Below are 23,426 nucleotides of genomic sequence, written 5' to 3' on the forward strand. Positions count from 1 at the left end.
GCCCAAGATGCTCGCCTCCCTCGCCTCCGTCTTCCTCCTCGCCCTCTCCACGGCCAACGCCGCCCTGACCTACAAGGGTGTCGACTGGTCCTCGACGACCATCGAGGAGAAGGCCGGCATCAAATACAAGAGCAGTGCCGGCACCTCCCAAGCTCTCGAGACCATCTTCAAGAACGCCGGCGTCAACTCGGTCCGCCAGCGCGTCTGGGTGAACCCTTCCAACGGCGACTACAACCTTGACTACAACCTCGCCCTCGCCAAGCGCGCAAAAGCGGCCGGCCTCTCCGTCTACCTCACCCTGCACTTCAGCGACACCTGGGCCGACCCGACCAAGCAGGCCATCCCGTCCGGATGGCCCTCTGATATCGAGAACCTCAGCTGGAGGCTCTACAACTACACCATGGACGTCAGCAATGCCTTCCAAAAGGCCGGCGTCCCGCCCGCCATCATCTCCATCGGAAACGAGATCCGTGCGGGTCTGCTCTTCAACACGGGCAAGACGTCCAACTGGTACAACGTCGCCAAGCTCCTCAACTCGGCCGCCTACGGCATCAAGGACTCGACCCTGAGCCCCAAGCCCAAGATCATGATCCACCTCGACAACGGCTGGGACTCGAACCTCCAGGCCAACTGGTACACCAGCCTTTTTGCCCAGAACGTGCTCAAGACCACCGACTTTGACATGATGGGCGTCTCCTACTACCCCTTTTACGGATCCGGCGCCACCCTTGCCGCGCTCAAGTCGAGCTTGTCCAACTTGGCCTCCAAATGGGGCAAGGAGATTGTCGTCGCCGAGACCAACTGGCCCACGAGCTGCCCCAGCCCTGCGTACGCTTTCCCGAGCGATCTCAAGAGCATCCCCTTCTCCGCTGCCGGCCAGACGACCTTCCTGAAGAAGGTTGCCGAGGTTGTTGCCGGTGTTAGCAACGGGAAGGGTCTCTACTACTGGGAGCCCGCATGGTGAGATTCTCTTAATTCATGTTTACTTGTCATAACATCTACTAACAAATTACAGGATGAACAACCAGGCCCTCGGCTCTAGCTGCCCCTCCAACACCCTGTTCGCGTACCCGGGTACCGCCCTGTCTAGCTTGGATACCTTCAAGAGTATCTAAGAGGGCGTCTTTCCACAATTGATGACGGGATACCCAGGAGTAGTGTGTGGAGGGAGGATTGTTTATGTTGACATCAGCTGGTCTCACAGTCGCTGGAGAGCCTTTTCTTCGAGATGGAGACTGCGTAAATATCGTTTACTTTCAGCACGTACATATATTTAGCGTTGTTCGTACATAGTTGAGCCAGATGAAGCATGAGCCCTGGCGGTATATAAGCAATCTTTATCAGTTCAATCACGATGGCCGACGGCATCTCACTCATTCTGTATCGATGCACAAATCTCTTTGAACGGTTTATCAAGGTCTGCTATGTTATGAACCAAGACTACATGGACTTATCTCATACCATTTATTAAATCACCTCCAAATGGCCAGGGGTATCTGGGTACCAAAGATGATCATTTCAGGGTACTTTCTGCTCTTAAGGATCTCGCACGGTACTTCTGCATCTGAACACCGTGGCAGAAGATAAGTCTCATAAATCTATTTATATCTCAAAAACATCATTTGGAGCTCCGACATTGGTAGGTGGATCTATCTGCTCAGGGTGATCGATCCTATGTACGTCTTGCAAGACGTAGTCTACCATTTTGCACATCTTGATAAGGCAGGCGGCTTGAAAGGACTTGGCCGATTAACGAGTTCCGTCATGGCATCGAACTCCCAAGAGAGATGCATATACAAAATCGAAAGATAAGACCCTCTGACAACAATTACAATCGTCCTTCAATTCTAATCTCAATTCACAACAGCAAGTAAAAAGAGTTCACCCCCCCGGTGCCGATTTAGGGGCTACATCTCTTGGCGCTCATGATGGGATTTGAACTTGCTAAGCCTGTCGTCGGGTAAGGCTGGTTGGCGCGAATAATTCGTTGACCGTTAAACCACTCCACCACCCACGCCGCAGTTTGACCTGACCCCCGACCTAGAGTGCGCCTGCTGTGCTGGTGACGGAACTGGAATTGACGAGACCTATATGGTTCTTTTCTCTGGTGTATATCCAGGCTGGGTGGGGATAGAATTGATCGGACGGAAGTTTGTGACCTGGGTGGCAGATTGACAACCTCAGGTAGGCATGCTGTCATGGGGAGGCTCGGTTAGCGCCATCTACCTTGCATCGGCGTCACCTTCCCGGTTCTATTGCTCCAGACGAAGGGAAGAGGTTCTGATTTTTCATTGATTGGTGGATACATAACAATACATCAAGCTAGCGATCCTCATATCCGAGAACAAAATATGTGATGATCAGGCTTCTGTCGACTCTAGTAGATGGTAACACACTGCTCCTGACGATCAGAAAACGGGAATCAACTCAGTCAAGAACACTGTGGAAAAAGTAGTGTGAGCCCGGGTACAGAGTAGAGGCCGGACCATGTCATGAAGTCGATGACACGTTTGGGACTCGTGGTGGACTCTTGCCTCGTACTAGTTTCCGAGTTACCTTTCCTTAGAAGCTCTAGGCCACGAGTCTTCCTATTTCCATGTCGGTAACCCCAACAAACTCCAAATTCTCCCCTTCACTGTCCGGAATATCCCATTAACGGCTACTTCCGAGAACTTAAGCTCGATGCCCGATCCTCCGGACCTTATTCTCCTCGCCAAAAGACTTGCGTAAGTTCAGGTTGCCTCCGAAATCTTTCATCACATAACTCGGGCAAAGATCACAAAACAGCACATCTTCAAGGGAGCGTGACGGTCATCTGATACCCAACGCTGTAGAATTTGAACCCTTGAAGGGAGCCTGGGCCCGAGCCTGGATCTTTGCTTCGGCCTTGGCAGCAACCTAAGACATTCCCAGGCCTGGACCGCGAAAAAGCTGTCTGGACGACCCAGGGAACCGGTCAGTCCTAAAGCTAGGTATATGAGAACGTTTCACATTACTCCCTTAGATCCGACTGCCTTTGTGTCAAGGTTAAATCGCCGATCCCTTCCTCCAGATAGTACACAATACTGAGGGTCTAGTCTGAATAGGAAGCAAGAAACTTGGACCGGCACCTCGAGCTGGTCTAGTGTTGACCTTGGGACCCATACGGCCGGTCACCCCTCTCTGGCAAAAAGGACTGGCATATAGACAGAAGGAAACATACGGCATGAAAGAAAAGACAGGGATGCAACCAAGAGACAAGAGTAAATTCCAGCAATATTCAAGCAAAACATGCCATTTCTGAATTATCACTCACTTTTGACCGCCATTCACTACCCATCCAGCCCATTCTCCTTCCTCCACTCTCTAATCCGAACGAGCAGCTTCTCCCGGCGCGCAAGACCTTGGGGACCCCAAACGCCTTCCTTCGTAGGATAGAATTCATCGAAGCGGGGCTTACCATCGTCCGCAACCTCGACGAACGGAAGTTTACTGCGCATAAAGATGTAGACATCCGGACCGCCCAGCAGCGCAGGGGCGTCGAGGGTGCCGACGCGGAGGAATTTCATCAGGGGGCCTGTACCGTCGTAGTTGCTCCAGACGGGCGTGAGACAGATGGAACAGCGAGCAATGTGCTGAGGGGCGCCCGAGTCGGCGGGGACGGGGAGGATCACGGGTGAAGGGATATCTGCCTGGACGCGGCGTTTGCCGGCATCGTCAGTATCATCATCGCCCTTGCCCTTGTTCTCGCTCGTCCCGTGAACATTGTCGGCGGGCCTGGACTGCTGATGCTGCCTGGGAGTCCAATCATCAAAGGCAGACTCCGGGAACGACGCCAGCGGCTGCAGCAGCGAGGCGGACGAGGAGGACTTGCTCGGGAGGAGGGTCACCTCGTCTCCCTCGACGACGGCGTTGAGGGCGAAGGCGGTGCCGGTCTCACGCTGGCAGGAGGTGCAGTGGCAGCAGTGGACGACCATGGGCGGGGCAGTGAGGGAGTATCGGATGTTGCCGCAGGCGCAGCCGCCGGTGAGGGGGAAGATGGAAGGGTCTTTTTCGGCGGTGGAGTGAGACATTGTGGTGTTTGTATGAAAGTTTCTTGTTGACTCGTTTGTGTGGTTCGGCTTTCCCCTTTTCTCGACGGTTGTGGCCCGTTTCGGTCGTGCGTAGGTGGAGAGACCGGGTAGTTTGCGTCCCGGGTGATCAACGATAAAGGTTCCAGACCTGGAAAGATTGCTGACGGTTGACAGGTCTCGGCGGTGTGCCTTTGTTCAAGAATTCCAGAGGGTGGCGAGGGTTTGTATTCTCTTCGTGCAGAAGGGGGTGGGAAGGGGGTGGCAGGTCTGCCGTCTGGGTTGGCAAAAGTGTGTAAGTGGGATGTCTGCGGGGGGCTGGGAGGCAGGGGAGAGTGACTTACATCGGCCTGAAAGAGAGGAGGTGTCTCGGAAGGACCCTGAGCCTGGGTAAACAGAGTCAGAAAAAAGTGAAAACTTCCTAAGAAGAAGAAAGAATGGATGGGTAAGAGGAGGAAGAAGATGGAGGGGAGAGGTGAAACGAAAGGGCACGAGGAGTAGGAGAAGGAGGGCAAGGCTTTGTTGACAGGCGAGGAGGTGAGGGAATTCGAGCGTGCCCAGTCAGCGTTCAGGTGATGGCCTGAATAGGCAAGTTTCTTATCTAATCGCTGCAGATGACACTTTTCCCCTCTTCTGCTGTGCCCTTTTTGCATCACCCTTAGGCAGACAAAACCAACCCAAGAGAAGCGAAGTAAGCTGACAAGCGGCAGATAATTTGTTTCTTCATGATCAACTTGAACAAGCTTTGATATTTGCCCATGATTCATCTAGATATGATGTGTCGTTTGATGGACACGACAATCGTCTACTGCGGATAACCCTTGAACCAGACTCGTACACAAAATTTGGGCATAGCCTGACGATCGAAGTCTCCGCATCCTATGGAAAAGTCGGTATGGCAATCCCTAAGACTGAATGAAGCACTGGTGTTGTACGATTCTCTTGGCCTCGGGGGGTACAGGCATTTTGAAGAGGTCATTAATGACAGCTGTGGTGTTATGTGTGGTGTTGTGAAGGAAGGGGTTGGGTGGTTGACTCAGACAGACCCTAGAAGGGGGCTCTCGCGCCCCACGGCTTACACGTTACACCGGGCTTGAAGCATCACAGGGTCTGAATCGTTCTGACCTAGGTGGGAGGCACACACCGAGACGGAGGAGGGCTACATTCCGATCGAAGGCGGGTTTTTCATCGTTTGACGCCGGCGTGATTGTTCCAACTTTGGACACCGTTAGATGACGTTTGTGGTGTTTTTTTCTGCGTCATTTGTCTGGTAGCAGAAAAAACCGTTGAGTCTGGGATATAAACTGTCAGCGCCCTCCAGTTCCGTTCTAGACCTCTCGAGACAGCCAAAATATACAAAACACTGCAAAGGGAACGAGAGTTTACCAAACTCAGCTCTGGAATTCATCAAGCCCAGCCAGCCAGCCAGCCAGCCACCTCGAGATCGAGTCCAGAAATTTAAAAACGCCACGCGAACCCGCCTACGATAATGCAGCCCACTGCCCTCTTTGGAATTCTGCTGCTTCTCTCTTCGCAAGCACAGGCCGCACCATCGTCGCTTCACTCTCACCTCCAGCGCCACAGAGAACGCGCCGCAACACACGCTCACTTGAGCCACCAGCACGCAAAGTTAAACAAGAAAGTCGAGCCAGTCGAGCCCGAACCCGAAGCGATGAAGACCTTCAGAGACATCGTACCACTATTTCAAAATCTCATCGCCACGCAAAAGCCCTCATCACCGTCACCCTATGTTGAGTCGACGTTGACGCCTCCTCCGTCTCCAAAGCACAATGATGCAGCATCAGACCATGTCGACTCAGACTCCGACGACTCACAGCAACTACGAGGAGTGAGGACGAACTCAGTCCGCGAGCAACAGACGTTACCTGACCGAGCTAAGCTGGCGGCGATGGGTCGAGGGCAGAGCCGCGTGAGGTCGGTCGCGGATATCGTCGACAGCCGGCATGCTGACTCTGCGATGCGTTTGCTGCGAGCTCACGCTGTTGTCAAGCATAACAAATTTCAGCGTGAGATTTGAGAGAGACCGTGATGGAAAGGCGTGTTTTCGAATGCTTGTATTTAGATTTGGCATGAGTTGGGCTTTGAGCAGCTATGGTCCTGGCGGCTGTTGACTAAGCCACCTGGTAGTTGTGTGTGCGCGGAATGATGAGATGAAGAAACCAAGCCCGCCGCGGGATCGGCGGGACGCGCGACGATAGCACTTGATGATAGGGCTGGCGATATTTTTAGAATGCAGAATAATACCACTTTTCGCCTATAATGGACGCTTGTCTTGATTTTCGAGGTGCCTTGCTTGATGTTGATCGTTGGCTGAGGCGAAAAACCTGCTGGACTTGTCTGAGAAGAATTGGATACAGAAATGCGATTGACGGTAATTGCGTCAGGTATGGGGATGAAGTTCTCCATCTGTTGCAGGGAAAGCTGGTAAGCGTGGGCGATCTGTTGGCGAAACCGTGTCAGCATCGCTTCCATATCCCTGTTAGCATCGAGTAACACTGTAACGGCGGGCTGCTCAAGTCTCTCGGAGACAAGAATCGTCTCGCCAGCAGGTTCTCAGTCTGAAGCGGCTAAAGAAACGTTGGCGGTTCGAGATGTCTCCCTTTCGTTATGACGGCATGCTGATGACCTTGGAGTACTTGGCACCTGGTAGGTTTATCGTCTTGACGCAGCCGCGGAACAATTGAGTAGATTGACGCTTGACAACCTGTCACTGTGATTTGTACACTGAGGCTCCGGCGAGGAAAAGAAGAGATGTGTTTTTGTTTCGAATCGAGTCAAGCCGTCCCGTCATGTTTCCTTTGCGCACGGAGAACGGCCCCACGATCCATCAGGGTGACGATCACCCGAGCCGTATAGATGCATAGAGATATACTGTTTTGAAGCTGCGTGTAGAGGCATTATGTACAGTATGGGTGATTGTTAAAGACGGTATTTCTCGGACCCACTGATTGGTGCATAAAGCCGGACCTCCACCGAAGCTGGCCTCCGATGGTGATGTGCAGATACGGGGTTCGAGGTACTTTAATCTTGGCGCGCTCAAGTGGCCCGGGTATTTTCCGTCGCGGTTTGGCTTCGGGGATTGGCGCACCTTAGCTCTTCCCCCGGGATGAGAAGTCGCCAGCAAAGCAGCATTTCCGAGGTATTGACGACCTGGCTCTTGCTGGCTTCATCCTACTGTATATTGTGTACCTTTTACTTAGGTACCACGTCTGTTCCAACCTGCCATCCTGCCAGCGCACTTGCAGTGGTTAGTCACGAGAGCCAAATTGTCGATCCCACTCCTACCTACCATAGCTCACCTACCATCTCCTTCATCCCCTTTTGACACTTCTCGACTTCACGATAGCGCGCGCGACGCCTACAACCACGCACCTCTTTCTCGACATCCGACAATTGACTAGCACTACACCTTTGCTTGCGATCACCAACGAGCCTTTGTACTTTTCGTGCCGTTATTGGGGAACTTCCTCTGGTCCATCCTGCCATCTCTCGCCGGCTTCGAAACGTCTGTTCAAAGCGCCCAATTGCTGGGGAAGCTCCGATACGCTTGGGCTTCTGCATCGTTACACAAAAGGGAGCCTCACATCGGCAGCCATTCCTCGATTTTGATCCCACCGCTGTCGACTCCCAGCCACCGTGGCATTCACCGACAAAGCCTTACGAGGGACGCACCGCCTGTTGTACCATCCTGCCGCTCGCCATTGACGTGTTTGCGACTCTCAGTACCGACTTCTCGAATCTGCTTCTCACGTCGCATTTAAATACCCTTGCAAGCGTCGGCCATTTCGCGACACAGAATCTTCGAGATGCCTTCGCAAAGGCAGTTGCGCACCCTCCTGGTGGGTGTGCTGATTGGTGTCGTCTTCGTGTTGTTTTACACATCTTCCTTGCGAGCGAACGAAGTCAAAGACGAGCGGACCATCCAAGATTTCTACCACAAGACGGTCAATGGACTGAAACACAAACAACCGCCGGGCCAAGCGGTGCTGGAAGGGAATAAGCCGAAGGCAGCTGGCCACGTGCCTGTTGACAAAGATGCCGATGGCGACGTTGACGCCGACGACGAGAAGCTCGCCAAGGATATGCAAGGACGCCTGAAGGCCGCCGAAGACAAGGCCAAGGAACTTGCCAACAAGAAATCACCACTGAAGCCTGATGCGCCTAGCGACGTCGTCGGAAAGGGCAACTCTGCTGCCGGACAAAAGAAGAAGGAAAAGACGGCCAATGGCAAAGAAGTCTCCGAGACTGAAGAGGAGGAGAAGAAGAAGGACGAGAGCGATGAGGAACATGCTGTCGAGGTTGAGTTGAACTCCATCTTGAAGAAGTCACCAGGTATGTTAACGTCAAGACTCGTGAAACGAATGCCAGCTAACCAGACCAAGTCATCATCTTTTCCAAGTCTTACTGCCCGTACTCGAAGAAGGCCAAGGCATTGTTGCTCGAAAAGTACTCGATCGAGCCCACACCATACGTTGTCGAACTGGATAAGCATCCTCTTGGCCCTCAGCTGCAGGCCTTCCTCGGCGAGAAGACTGGCCGGAAGACAGTTCCCAACATCTTGGTAAATAGTGTGAGCATAGGTGGAGGCGACGATGTCATCGAGCTTGACAGCCAAAAGAAGTTGGTACCCAGGATCATTGACCTTGGGCAGAAGAAGGTGGAGATGAAGGAACGGTCTGCCAACAGCCAGAAAAACAACTAGCTCTCTTGAGTCATTCAACTTTTATTTCTACATTTGCTCGACTTCCACCATATGGCATCATCGTGGGCGAGGCGAAGCGGGCATTAGGGAACCACGGGAGTTCGAACTGGTGGTGGGTACTCCAGTACTGGACATTGCATATTTTTGGCGTTGGTGATCGGTTGAGCTCGCGCGCTCTCGGCGGCGAGCACTCAAGAGGACGGTATGGGCTCTCGCCAGAGCCTGAAGGCTGGACGAAGCGTGCCGCAGACGACTGCGCAAGTTCCGTAATGATGAGGGACGTGTATGAGTAGTGTGGCTGAAGATGCTAGGGCGGCACTGGTAACCTGGCATCGCCTCCTTGTGCGGTTGTGTATACACGCAAATGGCTCGCTGTCAGCTTGTGTCTTGTTCTTGTGTGCTCCCAAACCATGGATTTTTGGCAACAGGCCGCCAAGATGTTGCTCCTCTTGTAGATATAATTATCATAAGATCACGAGCCTTCATGGAAGCCATATCGGCCAGCTTCTTTTCTGTAAGGCCGGGGGTTGGAGCCGACTTCCTAGTTGATTCTTTTCCCGCTTCGAGTTTGATTAGGATTCCCTCTACCGACAAACGCCGTTTAAGGTATAAGGATGACGGTACTGTTATCTTCGTTCCTCGGTACTGCTCCAGCTCAATTATCTTCTTTGAGTCCGGACCTGCTATTCTTATCAAGAGCCATCACTGAGGGGCAGGGTTGGATTGTGGTCGGAAGAGAGTGGAGGGGCTTAGCTATGCCCCTCCTTGCGCAACTGTCACGATGCGCCTCATATAGCTTGGCCAGACCAACCGGGTTACACAGCACCTTTCTCTAAACTGGGCCCATTCCGTGAATCCAAAATGCCGCACTAATACTAGAATTGCCCTCTTTGATGATCGCTGACACCATTTTTAGGACAGGGACGAAATCTGGGGCGGAGTGCGGCCTGTGTCGTCAAGTGAGAACCTGGATGGCCGATCGCGACGTCGTTCAAGGACAACCGGGTGCGCACTTGACTTGCACTTGCGATGCTATATCTCTGTTGCTTGGTCTCTTTCCGTATCTCATTTCAACTATTCAACTCTCAGATTGAAAGCTTTTGGATGATTTGCTGTGAACTGTGAACCACTGCTCTCGTCAACTATCTCATCTGAATCTCAACTTTAAAGAGCGGAGTGATTCAGAACACTCTGGGCCCTGACTACTTATACGCGAGTGGCCTACCTCTTACACACATTACCGCATCACGAACTCGATTCTCACAGAACATTCCATTTCAAATCACTTCAACTTCAATTTCTCGCATTTACTCTCACATATCTACTATTCACATACTCTGGTGCAAGCCTGAACACCAGAACGGCCAGGGTTGACAGCAAGGCCTAGGGCAGCAAGAGCAACGAAGGGGTCAGAAGTTTCAAGAGCGATACTGGCTTACCTCCTGCTACCTCTCCTCACAACCACACATCTCAGAGGGTCAGAGGGCAATCGCAGGCCGATCGAGGTTGTTTCGAAACCCCCTTGTTCATCCAACTGCGTTTTGTACAACCTCTACTCCAACATTCGCCTACAATACCTTACTACCATCTAAACCTTGGATAACAATGTCTTCACTCTTACCCGGCCACCTCCTCCTCCTCGTAGCAGAGCACGCAGACTTTGCCCAGATCCAAGCCCTCCGAGCAACCTGCAAGACCAACCGCGCCCTGCTGGATAGCTACCAGCACACCGTAACAAGAGTCAACACCGCCCGGTACCCCTGCCCACCACGCAACCACATCCTCGCCTCCGACACCCGCGAGCGCGAGGTGCTCCCAAAAGACACCTTTGATACCATCCGAGAGCTAGAGACGCGACACCGACACATTGAGGATATCGTCCACGGCTCATACCTCGCCTTCTGGGAGGAGTACGGGCTCCAGGACGCGAACAAGGCGGACACCATCCGCTCGAACCTCAAGAGAGCGCTCTGGCAGTGCTCGGCGATCGCCGACTTGGAGACGCACTCGATACGGTACAGGGACGACGTCGTCCCCCGCCGGGATCCTTGTGTGAAGTCGCTGATCCATCAGGAGATTATACTGCACGACGCGCCGCCACCCGATGGCTGGCACCTGGCTTTGAGGGAGGTCCACGAGTCTAACCGCCAGGATGTGCGGTTCCGTCAAATCGCCCACGTCCGCAACGACCTCTCTACACAAGACCTCGCGGGCATAGTAGTCCTCGCGCACCTCGCTAGTCAAGGGTATCGGAGGTACAGGGCTCCCACGACGAACGGGCTGAGCCGGCCTGAGGTTATCGAGATGGGCGTGTGTATGGCGGAGAACACCATCCGCCACGGCGTCTTTTTCTTGTATGGCAAGGTAGTAGCGGGCGAGGACGACGAGGACGGGCGGCACCACGCGAGGCTGCTTCTGGATGATACCTTTGATGAGATGCGGCGGTGGGAGGCGGGGGATCCTAGTGTGCTTCCCGGTCTGACGATGAGCGTCGCGTCTACGTTTTGCGAGAAGATTGGGTGCGAGCACCGGGATATGCTGGATGCTGCGTGTACGTTATTGAGGGGGGATGTGTGGCGTCCTGCGGCGGAGGAGGACGAGGGGGAGGAGGTCGAGCCTGAGGCTGGGAGGGAGAAGCCTACTGGGGAAGAGGTTGAGCAGGAGCTTGATGTGGCGGAGGGAGAGGGTGGGGAGCAGGTCTCGTGAGGGTTCACCTGGGATAGGATACATTGGATACTTATGAATGCATGATGACCCTATAAAAGTTTGCTCCGAAGATTCCCAGACCAGATTTATTTGTCACTATGCCCCCTTCTTCTCGTTATTTGTAAAACATATTGCAGGACAGAGACTTATAGAAAGAAGAGTGAGACGAAGGAGTGAAGTTCTATAGTATAGCTCTCTCGGACGATAGTGAATCACGAAAAGGGATAGCGAACCTCACGGTCACGGCCCATATTGGTCGAGTATTCTACTGAATCCCTCTGCCGGCCCCCTTGTTCTTCATCTTTCTCATTGTGTTTCATTGAGACTTTCGGAATTTCGTGATGTTTGGGTGTTGCGTCCAGTGATTGACAACCTACCTACCGCCCTCGGATAGCTTGAGGGAACGACCAGGAAGTTTATCCCTGTACTAAGACCTGGTGTACTTTCGTCTTTTTACTCTGGGTAATCATATTTTTACGGCATGGGTGTATACTAAGGTAGATATGTAGACATGAAAGATGAGGGGTGGTTCAGGACTTGATGCTCAAATCCAAGCTTCGAGAGCTCTTGCTAGTACAAAGTCACATAGAGTCAACCAGAGAGATGTCTGGCTTTATCACGGGGCTCGAAAGGCGAATACTTTCCGGAAGAAGGCGTGTGTCCTGGTGATACTTTCCAGGGTACAAGGAAGTCTGTGAAAGCTCGAACGCTCCTCTAGTCGATTTCCGTAGGCTGCGGGCGAGGTAGCCTACCTAGATTGCAGAATCCTTGACATGCACACACACGCTTTTCACGAGGTTTGAACATTTCGTTCTTGGAACCCCTTCGTGTTATGAATCTCGTTGGGCCCCGCCGCCTGGAAACTTGCCAACTTTAGCAAAGTCAGGAAAAAGATCTAGAACATAGGTGCCACCTAGGTAACTTAGGCAGAAGACATGGAAGCCTGAGGATGGCCTGCCCCAGCCGCCTATAGCCCGACGTTGAAGCATAATGGTAGCCTAACTCGATGATGCCTTACGGTGTGATACGTCGTTACGGAGGAGGCTACGAGGTTTCATTCTCATAGGCAGATCCCAATGGAGGGTCAAGACGGCTCTCGTTCGGGAAAGCCAAGCCGGTAGGAAGGAGCCTTGACCTGCCAAGGGACTCGGAGAGATCGTGTGGGAAGACAAACTTTTCTTTTCAGGGCGTGTTAGATGAGGATTCTTTAACAGAGCCGCGTTTGTGACGACGATTGCTTCAAGTGGATGACTGCCGACATGGGTGGGCATCTTGGGAGTGAATTTGGAGGGGCCCACCCGGCGTGGGAGATTCACATCGGGGCGAGGGACACGTTTGTTCATTCGTCTCCAGCGGGATGTTTTCTTCGTTGGAGGGTTTTTTTTTTCTTTTTTTTTGTGCTGGGTTTACGAGGATGGAGGGCGGAGTGATTACTATGGATTCCGCGTGTAATGCAGGACTTTTTTCCTCACGATCTAACTTTGGTGGAGTATCTGCCTGTATACGTACCGCTAGGTAGGCTGTGACATGATGCGAGGACCGGCGAACTCGTTTGGGTTGTGGTGACTGGTTAGCCTGTCAGGCGAGGAGTCACCGGAGCCCCAAAGTCCCTTTCGCAGTAATGCAGTGCTTCGCATTAGGGCTGATCTGGCCCCTCGAGGGGGGGGGGGGTATCAGTCCCGTGTGTACCGGCCGGCAGTGGAAGTGTTCGTACAGGTAAACGTCACGGCGTTCCCCCGTAGTACTGCTGATCCAATCAATTATTCGTTCAGGCGTTTCTGGCTCGCCGAAAAGAGTCGAGATCACTATCGTGGGTATCCATCGCCAAGGTAGAAACGGGGTCTTACAATTGGTACCGCGCAGTGGAGAAATCATTCCCAGGCAGGGCAGATTAAACGCCAGATGTTGATGTTTTGTGTGTTTTTTTTGTAACAATGGCGGGCGCGTTGGGGGAGTGACTCACGACGCAGGAAAAAATCTCACCGGCGGCGAGATCTCAGGTTTCTCACTGCGATGAGAGAGAGGTCTGAGACTGTCTACCAGGTATACTGTGAGGTACTCGACGAGGTAGGTATCCACAGCCGACCGGTGGTCTATCTTGCCGTCTTACAGTGTTACGAGTCCTATTTGTCCTATGGCGGATCAATTCCTACGCTAGAGTTGCTGTGGTGTTGTTGGTGCCTGTTGGTTTGCGTCGCCCTGGAGGCAGGGGAGCGGGGGTAAGTAAATCTGACGCTTATTTTTTGGTTGGTAGCGGTGCCGGGAACCGAACGGCCGCGTTGGCCGTTGATCTGCTGTATCCGTCCCCAATACCTTGCCTTACGTGGTCCGTGGAACCCGCTACCACGGGACCGGGGGGGAAGATCTCAATGTCTGAATGTATGCGTATTTCCAAGTTAATTAGGTATGACATTGACGTCGGAAGGTGATTGCGTTGCGTAGTCACTGTGAGTCTAAACGTGGTATGAGTTGATGAGTCTATTCGGTATGGTATCCACAGCAATTGCAGTGTAAAGCCTAGCACGAAAGCGAATTGTCGTACACTGGTGAATTTCCACGACAAAATGCGCGCGGGAAAGCCTCAATCTATTGGGTCAAGATAGTGCGTCGGCGATGGCTTGGGGCTGAGTTGAATGGAGGGTTCGCCAAGATGCCAAAGTGGCATTGGTTTCGCAATAATTAGAAAAAAAGAAAGAAACTTTTCTATCGCAGTTTGTCAGTTTTGGCGATGATGGGATGAGTTGAGATTTTCTCCTTTGCTCTTTGCTCGCACTGAATTGGATTTTCGATTGCCGCCTTGCTGCCCTGCCGCCCGTAAGGGACTTTGCCAGGCACGCCGTGATGCTCTTGTGATCCATGCGAGAGTGAATGAAGGATGGCGAAGCAGCAAGATTCGGATGTAGGCGGACGCATTGTCAGGGTTGAGCCTTGCGCCAAGTGACTCATGGCCGAAGTTTATCGGAACAAGGAGGATTAGAGCGACACTGCCAAACTGCTCAGTGCCAGGCTTGCTAGGCAACTGGCAAGCTATTACTTACAGCGTCGTGCTCACGCTGGGAGAGAGTAAGTTTCGAGGCTACCACTAGAGGATTCATAATAGAGGGGGGCAGTTTGACGCATTGACAAACTGACGCGAACCGGCGTAATGTCTTGCCTGTACAGGAATCCCTTTGGGTAGTCTTACTTACCTGTTGTGGTTTAGTCCTGCTAAGAACTCCCAGTGAATACTGCGGTATGATGTTGTGAATATGACGGCGTGAGGGAGGGGGCGAAAGAGGTTAAGCTCAATAAGCTTCCCGTCACACGCCCACGCAAGCCCAATTGTTGGTTATGGGCGACGCAATGGTGTGGATACACGACCTTGATCTGTTCCGGGGGCCTGGTTGGATGCCTTGGGATAGGACCAGGGGAGGGGGGTAATTCTCCCAGTGACGGAATCTTTGGAGGATGCGTGTGCAAGTTGCGTCTGTCCGAGTGCGTGCGTGTGTGTGTGCGATGGGATGGGATGGCTTGGGTTGGGACGAGGAAAGGGGGGAAGATGCTTGTTCAGGTTTCTGCGCCCGTTTTTGGGGGCCCCCAAACCACGCCGCCGGCTTTTGCTTGGAATAGATGAGTCCTACGAAAGGATACTTTGATACTTTGATACCTTCCTTAGGTTCCAAGGTAGTGTACACTACTGCGTAGGTACAGGATGGATGCAGGATACAGTGACATTGCGTTCCATGGCATTTGAGGCGGTGCATCGCTTCGTTTTGGAAAACATACTTATAAAGCGCATGCTACGCCCAGCCTCTACCAATTCTTCATCTTGGCCTGCGTCAGCAATCAATCAGCCTTTTCTACCAATCGTCCATCAATCAAACGCTATCAACACCAGCAATACTACAAGAAGCTACCCGTCACCACATTCACCACCCTCACCACATCTACTACCTACGATCATCACCATTAACCACACATCCACCATCATCCAAACCCGTCAAACCGCCACAATGGCCAAAGCAACATACGCACCCTCCACCTTCTCCGAGACCTCGACCATCTGCTCCTTTGAAAAGGAATCCTTCGAAAAGGACCCCGCTGTGACAGTAGCGGCAGCACCCGCCGTCAAGGAACGCCGCTCCCTCCGATCAAGAGTCAAGAAGGCCCTCCGCGAGGTCGGGAACCCGCCCACCTACCGCTACGACCTCGAGCACGGCATCGAGACCAAGAGAACGGTGCCCGTCGGCCCCATGGGCTACAATGTTCTCAACCAGCCCTCGCGCATGTAAAACACACTTGCTGCTACCTATCAGTGGACTCTTGTGTACTTGCGATCAGCGATAAGCGAACGTGCGATTTGATCTCGACGAAGAACAGACGAATTTGACTGTTACGGATGAAGCGATTTTTTCATTATGGATGCCATGAACGGATATACCAAATGGCGCAACGGAGTTTGGATGGAATCTTCATGGGGTTCCCCTCGTGTGGGGGGACCCTGGTGGACTTTTTCCTTGGGTTCTGAACGATTTTATCAAAATTTTCTTTACAACTTTTATAACGGCACGCAATAAGGGCAAGAAACACAAATAAAGGTCTCGTCTCCTATGTGTTTTCCGCTCCCTTTTTGCAAGCTGTCGCTAGGCGATAGGTGTCGGCAGAGACGGACCTTGGGTGAGATGGGAGGTGCCGCGAGGAGAGATGGCTTTTGCGAACCCAGCTGAGAGGAGAGGGGGAGCTTGAGGAGGTTGCCTTTGTTCCCGCTCATTTCAAGGGGGAGGAAGGGGGCGCCAATGGCTCTCGCGCCTGGCTGGGGTTAGGACAACGACGGTGGGTTGGCGGGAATATGGGGAGCAAGCCATCGTCTTACGGGCTGCCACACTCCAAGGATTGGGTCGACACCTACGCTCAGCCTTTTTCCTTTTTTCACATTTGACAACTCGGGGGAATTGGAGGGATATGAAGAGGTGTTACCGGTTCCCCAGATGGGGCATGGATCTTGATAGAACAACACCACGAATTCTCTCTATCCCCAGTTTGCTATCCTTTCACGTGAAAAATGAACAACTTTCGCAGTGACCATCCTCATCGACCGCCTAAGTATCTAGACCAAGTCCGGATATCCTAGTACCTAAGTCAGAGGCGCGACTCGACTCGGCGTCTCAACATCAGACTGACTAGACGCGCGAGCGCGCGCTCAACGTATCAGCTGCCCAGTCAGGCGATTCGACACGATATGAATGGAAGAGTAGGCCGTTCCCCATTTTTGCCGACCGGCAGACTGAGCGAGTACCGGGTTAAGTGGGACTGGTCGGGGGGCAAAGACCGGGCTTCGGACCCGTTTGGCGGCAGTTCAGTTGCCCCAAGTCAAGGATTTAGGCCGGTTGGGTCCCTACACGGCGCAGTATGATCATTCAAGCATCCCTCTAGCTAATTCCAGAGAATCAATTGACATTTTGTCTCAATGCATGCATACCCAGTACCCAAGATCTAAGGATTCATAACAAAACGCATTTGGGTACGACAGAATACTTGTCCTTGCCCCAAATCGAACATCGCAATTAAGGATTGCCATCATGACGTAACATACCCCCATTAAGTAACTGCTAAGTTACACAGCACCAGCAAAAACCAAGTTTCTGAAATAGTCCTCTTTCACTTCCAGAAGCACTCATTCAGGCAGACAACAGGGACTAGATCGGACGAAGAGGACAAGAGGAGAATGCTAATGGATTGGATGGAAGCGGGGGCCACGGCTCATCCCTTCTCCAGTCATCTAGCTTAGAAATCACGACATCAACTACAGACCGGGGCCGAAAGTCCCTTGCGCCAAGCTTATTCAGCATCCCGTGTCCGTGGTGATGTGGGATTCAAATGCAATGCTGAGCTTTTGTTGGTTTGACATTTCAAATTTCGTTGGGAGTTGTTAGTGGGGATAAGTAAGGACTGAGTACAAAAATGGCACGAGAATCTCTCAACTTCAAGTGTGTTGGTGTCGTCTATAGTGAAGACAATTTTCTTACGGCATCATCAGACTCGTTTGTACGCGAAGCAGGTTGAATCTTCCCTACTATACACACAACTATCTCGTAATCCCAACGTCAGAGAGAAAGAATCACACAAAATGGTAACCATCCCCAAAACCCACAAGGCCGTCGCCACACCCGCCAAACGCGCACCCCTCATCCTCCTCGACCGCGAGACAGCTCCCCCGGGACCAGGCGAAATCCTCATCCTCAATGAATGGACCGCCTCCAGCCCCCTCGACCTCCACCGCGCCGACGGCGGCCTCCTCTGCAACCACCCGGAAGTCATGGGCGGCGGCGCAGCGGGCACCGTAGTCGCCGTAGGCCCCGACCAGGACCCAGCGGACGCCGACAGACTGAACCCGGGGGACAAGATCTTTACGTTTGCGTTCCACCACTTTAGCGAGCGCGCGCACCAGGACTTCGCGACGGTGCCGGCGTATCTGGTCTCCAAGCTGCCCGCGAACGTCACCCCGCAGGAGGCGGCGACGGTGCCGACGAATCTGATTACCGTGTTCCATGCCGTGACGGCGGATCTGGGATTAGAGCTGCCGTGGCCTCGACCCGCCGAGGGAGAGTGGGTTCCGCGTGCGAGGGACGACGCCGTGCTTGTCTGGGGCGCGGCGAGCAGTGTCGGCGTGTACGCGGTGCAGGTGCTGCGGCACTGGGGGTATCAGAACGTCCTGGCCGTGGCGAGCGAGAAACACCACGCGCAGCTGAAGGCGATGGGCGCCCGGGAGACGTTTAGTTACCGGGACGCCGACGTCGTGGAGAAGATTCTGGGGGCCGTTGGTGAGCGGGGCGTGCCGTTCGTGTTGGATTGTATCGGGTCCGTCGAGGGCACGCTGAGACCGTTGACGAAGATTGCGGGCCGGGGGACAAAGGTTGCGGTCATGTTGCCTGTCATTGTGAGGGATGCGACGGAGGAGGTTGAGCCGGAGTATGAGATGGAGGTGGGGATCGTGTTGGTTGGGGAGTGGGCTGATGGTGTCGAGCTCCGGGGGGTGAGGACGCATTTCTACCTTGCGGTGAGTTTTTTTGGATTTCATTCGTTTCTTCGTCGAGTGAGTATGTTGCCATGAGATGAGCAAGGCTGATATTTCGGTGACACAGAATGAGTTCTTCAAGGAAAAGATGCAGAGAGAAATTGTGCCGACGCTCTTGGAGCAGGGCATCATCAAGCCCAACAAGCAGAAGATTGTCGAGGGCGCCACCATGCTGGAGAGAGCGCAAAAGGCGATTGAGTTGCTGAGAAAGAGGGATCCCAGCGGTGAGCGTCTGGTCTGAGGGTTTCGGATCTTGAACTGAAGCTGTGAGTGAGGTGGTCGTGTTAGTTGATGTCCCATAAGCGCGAACATCACCTAGTTGGCCTACATTAGTGAAAGAAGCATGGCTGTAGTGGAATTAATAGAGGTCTTCAAATGCTTTTTGTGACTTTGTTCCTGCTTTTGTAATCTGCCGACCATCTGCTGAAAGAAGCTCAAAACTCCAACCGTGGGATGCCTCCTGACCAAAAACAAAACGCCAATGAGTGGTCGATCCTCCGCTGCGTCGTCTCTTTTCCCACTCGGATATGTATATCAAGTTTCCTCCACAATACACACATACACACACACACACACTCTCTCTCTCTCTCTCATATAACCGTCGCCGTATTCTTTTGTCACTCCAAGCACTTTACTCCTTGCGACCCTTCTTGGGCTTCTCCTCCGCGTCACCCTTCTCCCCCTCGTCCTCGCTCGCCACGTCCCTGCTGCGCTTCAGACCCTTCATCTTGCGCGTCTGCAGCTCGCCCAAGTCCTGGCGGCCGACGTGCACGCGACCCATCTTGTCACCCATGGCGTCCGTGGTGATGTTCTTCTTGGTGCGCTCCTCGGTGCCGCGGGGCTTCTTCATGGCCTCCTTGAGCATGCCCTCCTCGGGCTCGCGCATGCGGCCGACGCGGAAGTCCATCCGGGGCCCAATCTCGTTGACCTCGACGCGGGGCACCTTGGAGCCGCTGCGCTTGGTGGTGATGGTGTAGGCGCGAAGGCGGATGGCGGGCTTGGCGGCGTCGTCGGTGGGCTCGTCGGCCGTGATGGAGACGATCCACTGCAGGCCCTCGACGTCGATCTTGTCCGTGGGCTCGCCGCGGAAGAAGTCGGCGAAGAAGGATTTGGCGTGGGTGTACTCGTTGGCGATGGGGCTGTCCCAGGCGGTGCCGGCGAAGTTGAGCATGGGCTTGAGGCCGATGGGGACCTTTTTGCCCTTGAACTGGGCGAGGGTGCGGAAGGTGTCCGGGTCGAGGTAGAGCTCGAGCATGTCAAAGACCTTGTAGCTGAAGGTGCGGACGAGGGTGAGGGCGTGGGGTCGCTTCTTGGAGGTGTGGCCAAAGACGAGGATGGAGGCGTCGTTCTTTTCCGAGAAGAACTCGAGCGAGTCGGCGTTGTCAAAGGGGTGGATGTCGTTCTTCTTTACGAAGCGCTTGGCGAGCGGCTGGCGCATCTGGTAGAGCTCGTTGATGGCATCTTGTGTCACTTGAGAGCATGAGCTTCCGCGGAGGAACAATGCCGTCTTGGGGTTTTCTCTGTTTGAGAGAAAGGTTGCTGAATTAGCTTGCGATCATGGTCAAACTTGTTCGTCGAGATCGGGGGAACGTACTGGGCCTTGGGCTCGCGCTTCTCGAGCGCACGCTTGGAGCGAGCATTACGGGGTTTTCTGTTGAGCAATTATTAGTTACTTGTCTGCATGGCTACGTTGTGCGGTTGCCGCGACTCACATTTGACGAAGCATTGTGCCGGTGGTCGAATTTGTCGTCCGTCGGGTCTTTGATGCAAGTGGCTGGGATGCGACCTGATCTCAATTCTGCGGTAAAGTTGAAGCCGCCGTCAAAAAAATTGCTTATCGTTATCGTCAGGATGTAAATTCTTATCTTATCACCCCGCAGCATCAAAGGTGCCCGTATCTAAGACTGACAGCTGGTCCCACCTGCAGGGCTTCAGCTGAGCTTCGTCGTTCCTCATCACCGCAACGTTATCAAAATACACTGCCGGTTTATAAAGTAATATCTAACACGCGCTTACACCCATTTTTGTCCAACAGATGCCCAGCTCACTATCGAACCACCACCATCATGGGCCATAAAGAGCACGACACGCCTAAAAAGGCACGGTTCCGCGGAGCCTAGACATTTCTTACTGCTTAGGGTTATAAGTTCAAGAGGAAGGATCTCTATGAGTTCTTCGATATCAGCGAGCGAACAGGTCGCGAGCTTCTGAAGGACCCGTACGGGTGCGACCGTACGCGCCACAACAACCCGGATCTCCCAGAGACACGCGGGCGCAAGCGGAAGGTTGTCGACGAAGGCGCTGTCGATGAAAATGGAAAGCCCTTGAAGAAGAGGAAGAGGAAACCCGACCAGAAGAAGAATCCACAAAAGAAAACAGGGGCAGTGAAGGCTCCTGATTCAACGCGAGCCTCGGAGAAACAGACGAGCTCGAATCTGCCAGCAAACGAATTATCGCAGGCAGCGCCAAATGCAGTTGACCAAATGCCTGGCCCATCTCAAGCTCAGTCCGTTCCCTCTGGCAGCTATGTCAACTCTTTTACGTCTAGTGTATTTTCCACATTGGATGGAGGACATCCGTATCCTTTCTATGGAGAACAATCTGGCCAAGGTCGTTATTGAACTTCAGCTACATCTTCTGGAAATGATTTGACATCATGCACAGAGCGTGCTCGGCGACACGAGCAACAGTCAAACAATTTCATCCAAGTCATTATCATATTACTCCAACGGTGAACCATTCATACACAGCCCCAAACAACAATACGCGACAGTTTGGCCGATTCTTAAACGACCCCTATGCCTAGTTCACCAACTCATACAATTGACTAACAGCGCCGACACCCTCTCTTGAGTACAGCGCCAGGAAATGTGTCGGGTCCCTGTTGAAAAGTCCAGGCCAATGGGCCTGCGCGGGTCCCGTCACGACACTGCCGCTCCATGTCTTACCGTGGTCGACACTGGTGATGACCTTCATCTCACCAAAGTTGTAGCCGTCGGCACCCTCAACGTCCTCGTTGGTCATGAAGCTGGCGACGAGCGTGCCCCATACGTTGTACACCTGCGGCGCGCCCGACATGCGGCCGTTGCGCGCCGTGTAGAGGCTGCCACGCTCGCCCCAGGTGTAGCCGTCGTCATGGGAGAGGACGTAATCGACGTTGAACCTGCCTTCTCTGGTGTGTTCGAACACGGCACTGTGAAGGGCTCGCTGTTAGTTTCTCTTTCCGGATGGGTAGGGAAGCTTAATTACAATTCAACTTACATCAAGTCTCCTTCGTTGCCAATAGGCGCAACACCGACCATACCGTCACGGGACAAACGATCGCCGCCCGAGACAGGAATCCAGGCCGACCAAGTCTGACCGCCGTCCTTGGAGTATTTCATAAAGTTGTCCTGGTCATCAGCCGAGTTCTCAGCCGAATAGTAACACTGCAGCGTGCCATCCCTCGCCAGACGCAGGTACGGCTCCCATAGCCCGTTGACGCCGTTGGGCACGTGCTCCTCGACGGTAGACAGATACTTAAACGTCGCGCCGCCGTCATCCGAGTACGACACGGAGATGCGGAAGTAGGTGTAGTGCCCTTCGGCGCCCGTGCGGTCGTGGTTCCGGTAGGCGTACAGGATGCGGCCGCCCGGCAGCTGGATCGGCATGGCGTTGTCAATGTCGTGCGTTGCCCTCTCGCCGCGGAAGACCTCTCCGATGCGCTGCCAGGACTGCGCGCCGTCGGTGGAGCGGACGACGCGGAGGATGCTGGTCGAGCCTTCTTTTGCTGCGTAGCCGCCGATGAGCGTGCCGTCGTTCATGAAGCTTACGCGAATGTAGTTGCCGGTCGGATCGATGACGACGGGGTCGCCGGCGCGGACGACGCGGCCTGGCAGGCGTTTGTCGAGAGATACCGGCGTGCTGGCGGCTAGGCCTACGAGGGCCAGGCCTGCGGTGAGGGTCTTTGCAAGGTTGAACATTATGATTCTAATCTTGGGGGGTTTTCTTGTCGACCTATGGGTGGCGATACATCAAAACGAGTTGATGCGTCTCATGATGGACTCTTTATGTGTTTCCATTTCCATGGCGTCTTGTAAGCGCGGCATGTCGGAGCCAGTACCAAGAGTTTTGTGGCATCATGTCAACTCCACGAGCTGACTTGATCAAGGATGGCTTTTTCCCTCTCTCCCTGGTCATCTCAATTTGGCTGCCTACTAAGGAAGCAGAAGCTTGCTGAATGCCTCTACGGATACCGTTAAAGGATCAATTGCATCTATGTTGTGGAGAACGCTCCGCGGGCTGAGTTCCTGTTCTTGAATCCTTCGCGCTTTGCCCACGCAAAATCCCGGCTTCCCCTGCAGGAAGCGGTGTATTCGTAGAGCTCCTCCAATAAACTATGCTGTTCATCCTGTCAGAAATGTTGATTACCTCTTGCGGCTCTCAAGACTCCACAGCACAGGTGAGAGGCCAGGGGCCCCAGAAGCTGCGAGCTGACATTGGATATGCTGGTTGGTTGCGCTCGAATCCTGGTCTGGGTACCACAATTCAATTGCTGGTGCCTAACGTTCACCACTTCGAGTTTCTCACCTTTGCTATGGCTTCTAGTCACCAAGGGGCGGTTGCTCCCGCGCTCGTCTTATGATTGCATCTATATTGGACGAAGCACAGAAAACGACAGCCGTTTTTTCGGTGTGTGGCATACCAACTGCTTTCAAGGCATCAGAAGCCGCTGCATAAGTATCAATATTCAAGAAACGGTTACTTCCTGTGGCTGCTACCTGTTCAAGCAACGTGACACCTCTACGCCGCCAATCAAGGCAAGGTAAATTATTGAACTTTGGTCACATTTCAAGGTGAAATATGCTTTGTCGTAATGTCAGTGAAAGCAATATTCATTGCGATTAGCGCTTGG

The 23,426-nt window shown here is 53.3% G+C and overlaps 11 protein-coding genes across 11 annotated transcripts; 8 read left to right on the forward strand and 3 right to left on the reverse strand.

Annotated features, from left to right (window-relative positions):
- Nucleotides 1-7: 7 nt before the first annotated feature.
- On the forward strand, nt 8-1,115 carry CPAR01_05269 (arabinogalactan endo-1,4-beta-galactosidase; the record flags this gene model as incomplete). Its single annotated transcript, XM_060489548.1, has 2 exons — nt 8-960; nt 1,016-1,115. The coding sequence occupies 2 exons, from the start codon at nt 8-10 to the stop codon at nt 1,113-1,115; spliced, it is 1,053 nt and encodes a 350-aa protein (XP_060351014.1).
- Nucleotides 1,116-3,311: 2,196 nt separating this feature from the next.
- CPAR01_05270 (glutathione-dependent formaldehyde-activating) lies at nt 3,312-4,702 on the reverse strand (the record flags this gene model as incomplete). Its single annotated transcript, XM_060489549.1, has 2 exons — nt 3,312-4,241; nt 4,394-4,702. The coding sequence occupies 2 exons, from the start codon at nt 4,700-4,702 to the stop codon at nt 3,312-3,314; spliced, it is 1,239 nt and encodes a 412-aa protein (XP_060351015.1).
- An 836-nt stretch (nt 4,703-5,538) lies between these two features.
- Nucleotides 5,539-6,087, forward strand: CPAR01_05271 (uncharacterized protein; the record flags this gene model as incomplete). The annotated part of the gene is made up of 1 exon (XM_060489550.1): nt 5,539-6,087. One exon carries the CDS (start codon nt 5,539-5,541, stop codon nt 6,085-6,087), a length of 549 nt encoding a protein of 182 aa, XP_060351016.1.
- A 1,789-nt stretch (nt 6,088-7,876) lies between these two features.
- Nucleotides 7,877-8,772, forward strand: CPAR01_05272 (glutaredoxin; the record flags this gene model as incomplete). The annotated part of the gene is made up of 2 exons (XM_060489551.1): nt 7,877-8,402; nt 8,453-8,772. The coding sequence occupies 2 exons, from the start codon at nt 7,877-7,879 to the stop codon at nt 8,770-8,772; spliced, it is 846 nt and encodes a 281-aa protein (XP_060351017.1).
- Nucleotides 8,773-9,136: 364 nt separating this feature from the next.
- Nucleotides 9,137-9,481, forward strand: CPAR01_05273 (uncharacterized protein; the record flags this gene model as incomplete). Its single annotated transcript, XM_060489552.1, has 1 exon — nt 9,137-9,481. The coding sequence occupies one exon, from the start codon at nt 9,137-9,139 to the stop codon at nt 9,479-9,481; it is 345 nt and encodes a 114-aa protein (XP_060351018.1).
- An 896-nt stretch (nt 9,482-10,377) lies between these two features.
- Nucleotides 10,378-11,478, forward strand: CPAR01_05274 (uncharacterized protein; the record flags this gene model as incomplete). Its single annotated transcript, XM_060489553.1, has 1 exon — nt 10,378-11,478. One exon carries the CDS (start codon nt 10,378-10,380, stop codon nt 11,476-11,478), a length of 1,101 nt encoding a protein of 366 aa, XP_060351019.1.
- Nucleotides 11,479-15,470: 3,992 nt separating this feature from the next.
- Nucleotides 15,471-15,847, forward strand: CPAR01_05275 (uncharacterized protein; the record flags this gene model as incomplete). Its single annotated transcript, XM_060489554.1, has 2 exons — nt 15,471-15,745; nt 15,799-15,847. 2 exons carry the CDS (start codon nt 15,471-15,473, stop codon nt 15,845-15,847), a joined length of 324 nt encoding a protein of 107 aa, XP_060351020.1.
- A 1,737-nt stretch (nt 15,848-17,584) lies between these two features.
- CPAR01_05276 (zinc-binding dehydrogenase) lies at nt 17,585-18,773 on the forward strand (the record flags this gene model as incomplete). The annotated part of the gene is made up of 2 exons (XM_060489555.1): nt 17,585-18,514; nt 18,600-18,773. The coding sequence occupies 2 exons, from the start codon at nt 17,585-17,587 to the stop codon at nt 18,771-18,773; spliced, it is 1,104 nt and encodes a 367-aa protein (XP_060351021.1).
- Nucleotides 18,774-19,163: 390 nt separating this feature from the next.
- Nucleotides 19,164-20,258, reverse strand: CPAR01_05277 (brix domain-containing protein; the record flags this gene model as incomplete). The annotated part of the gene is made up of 3 exons (XM_060489556.1): nt 19,164-20,052; nt 20,127-20,183; nt 20,245-20,258. 3 exons carry the CDS (start codon nt 20,256-20,258, stop codon nt 19,164-19,166), a joined length of 960 nt encoding a protein of 319 aa, XP_060351022.1.
- A 340-nt stretch (nt 20,259-20,598) lies between these two features.
- On the forward strand, nt 20,599-21,153 carry CPAR01_05278 (HMG box protein; the record flags this gene model as incomplete). The annotated part of the gene is made up of 2 exons (XM_060489557.1): nt 20,599-20,636; nt 20,688-21,153. The coding sequence occupies 2 exons, from the start codon at nt 20,599-20,601 to the stop codon at nt 21,151-21,153; spliced, it is 504 nt and encodes a 167-aa protein (XP_060351023.1).
- Nucleotides 21,154-21,334: 181 nt separating this feature from the next.
- On the reverse strand, nt 21,335-22,494 carry CPAR01_05279 (uncharacterized protein; the record flags this gene model as incomplete). Its single annotated transcript, XM_060489558.1, has 2 exons — nt 21,335-21,725; nt 21,794-22,494. 2 exons carry the CDS (start codon nt 22,492-22,494, stop codon nt 21,335-21,337), a joined length of 1,092 nt encoding a protein of 363 aa, XP_060351024.1.
- Nucleotides 22,495-23,426: the final 932 nt, after the last annotated feature.

This window comes from Colletotrichum paranaense (assembly GCF_030867605.1).
Source record: "Colletotrichum paranaense strain IMI 384185 chromosome Unknown Scaffold_4.1, whole genome shotgun sequence".
NCBI lineage: Eukaryota > Fungi > Ascomycota > Sordariomycetes > Glomerellales > Glomerellaceae > Colletotrichum > Colletotrichum paranaense.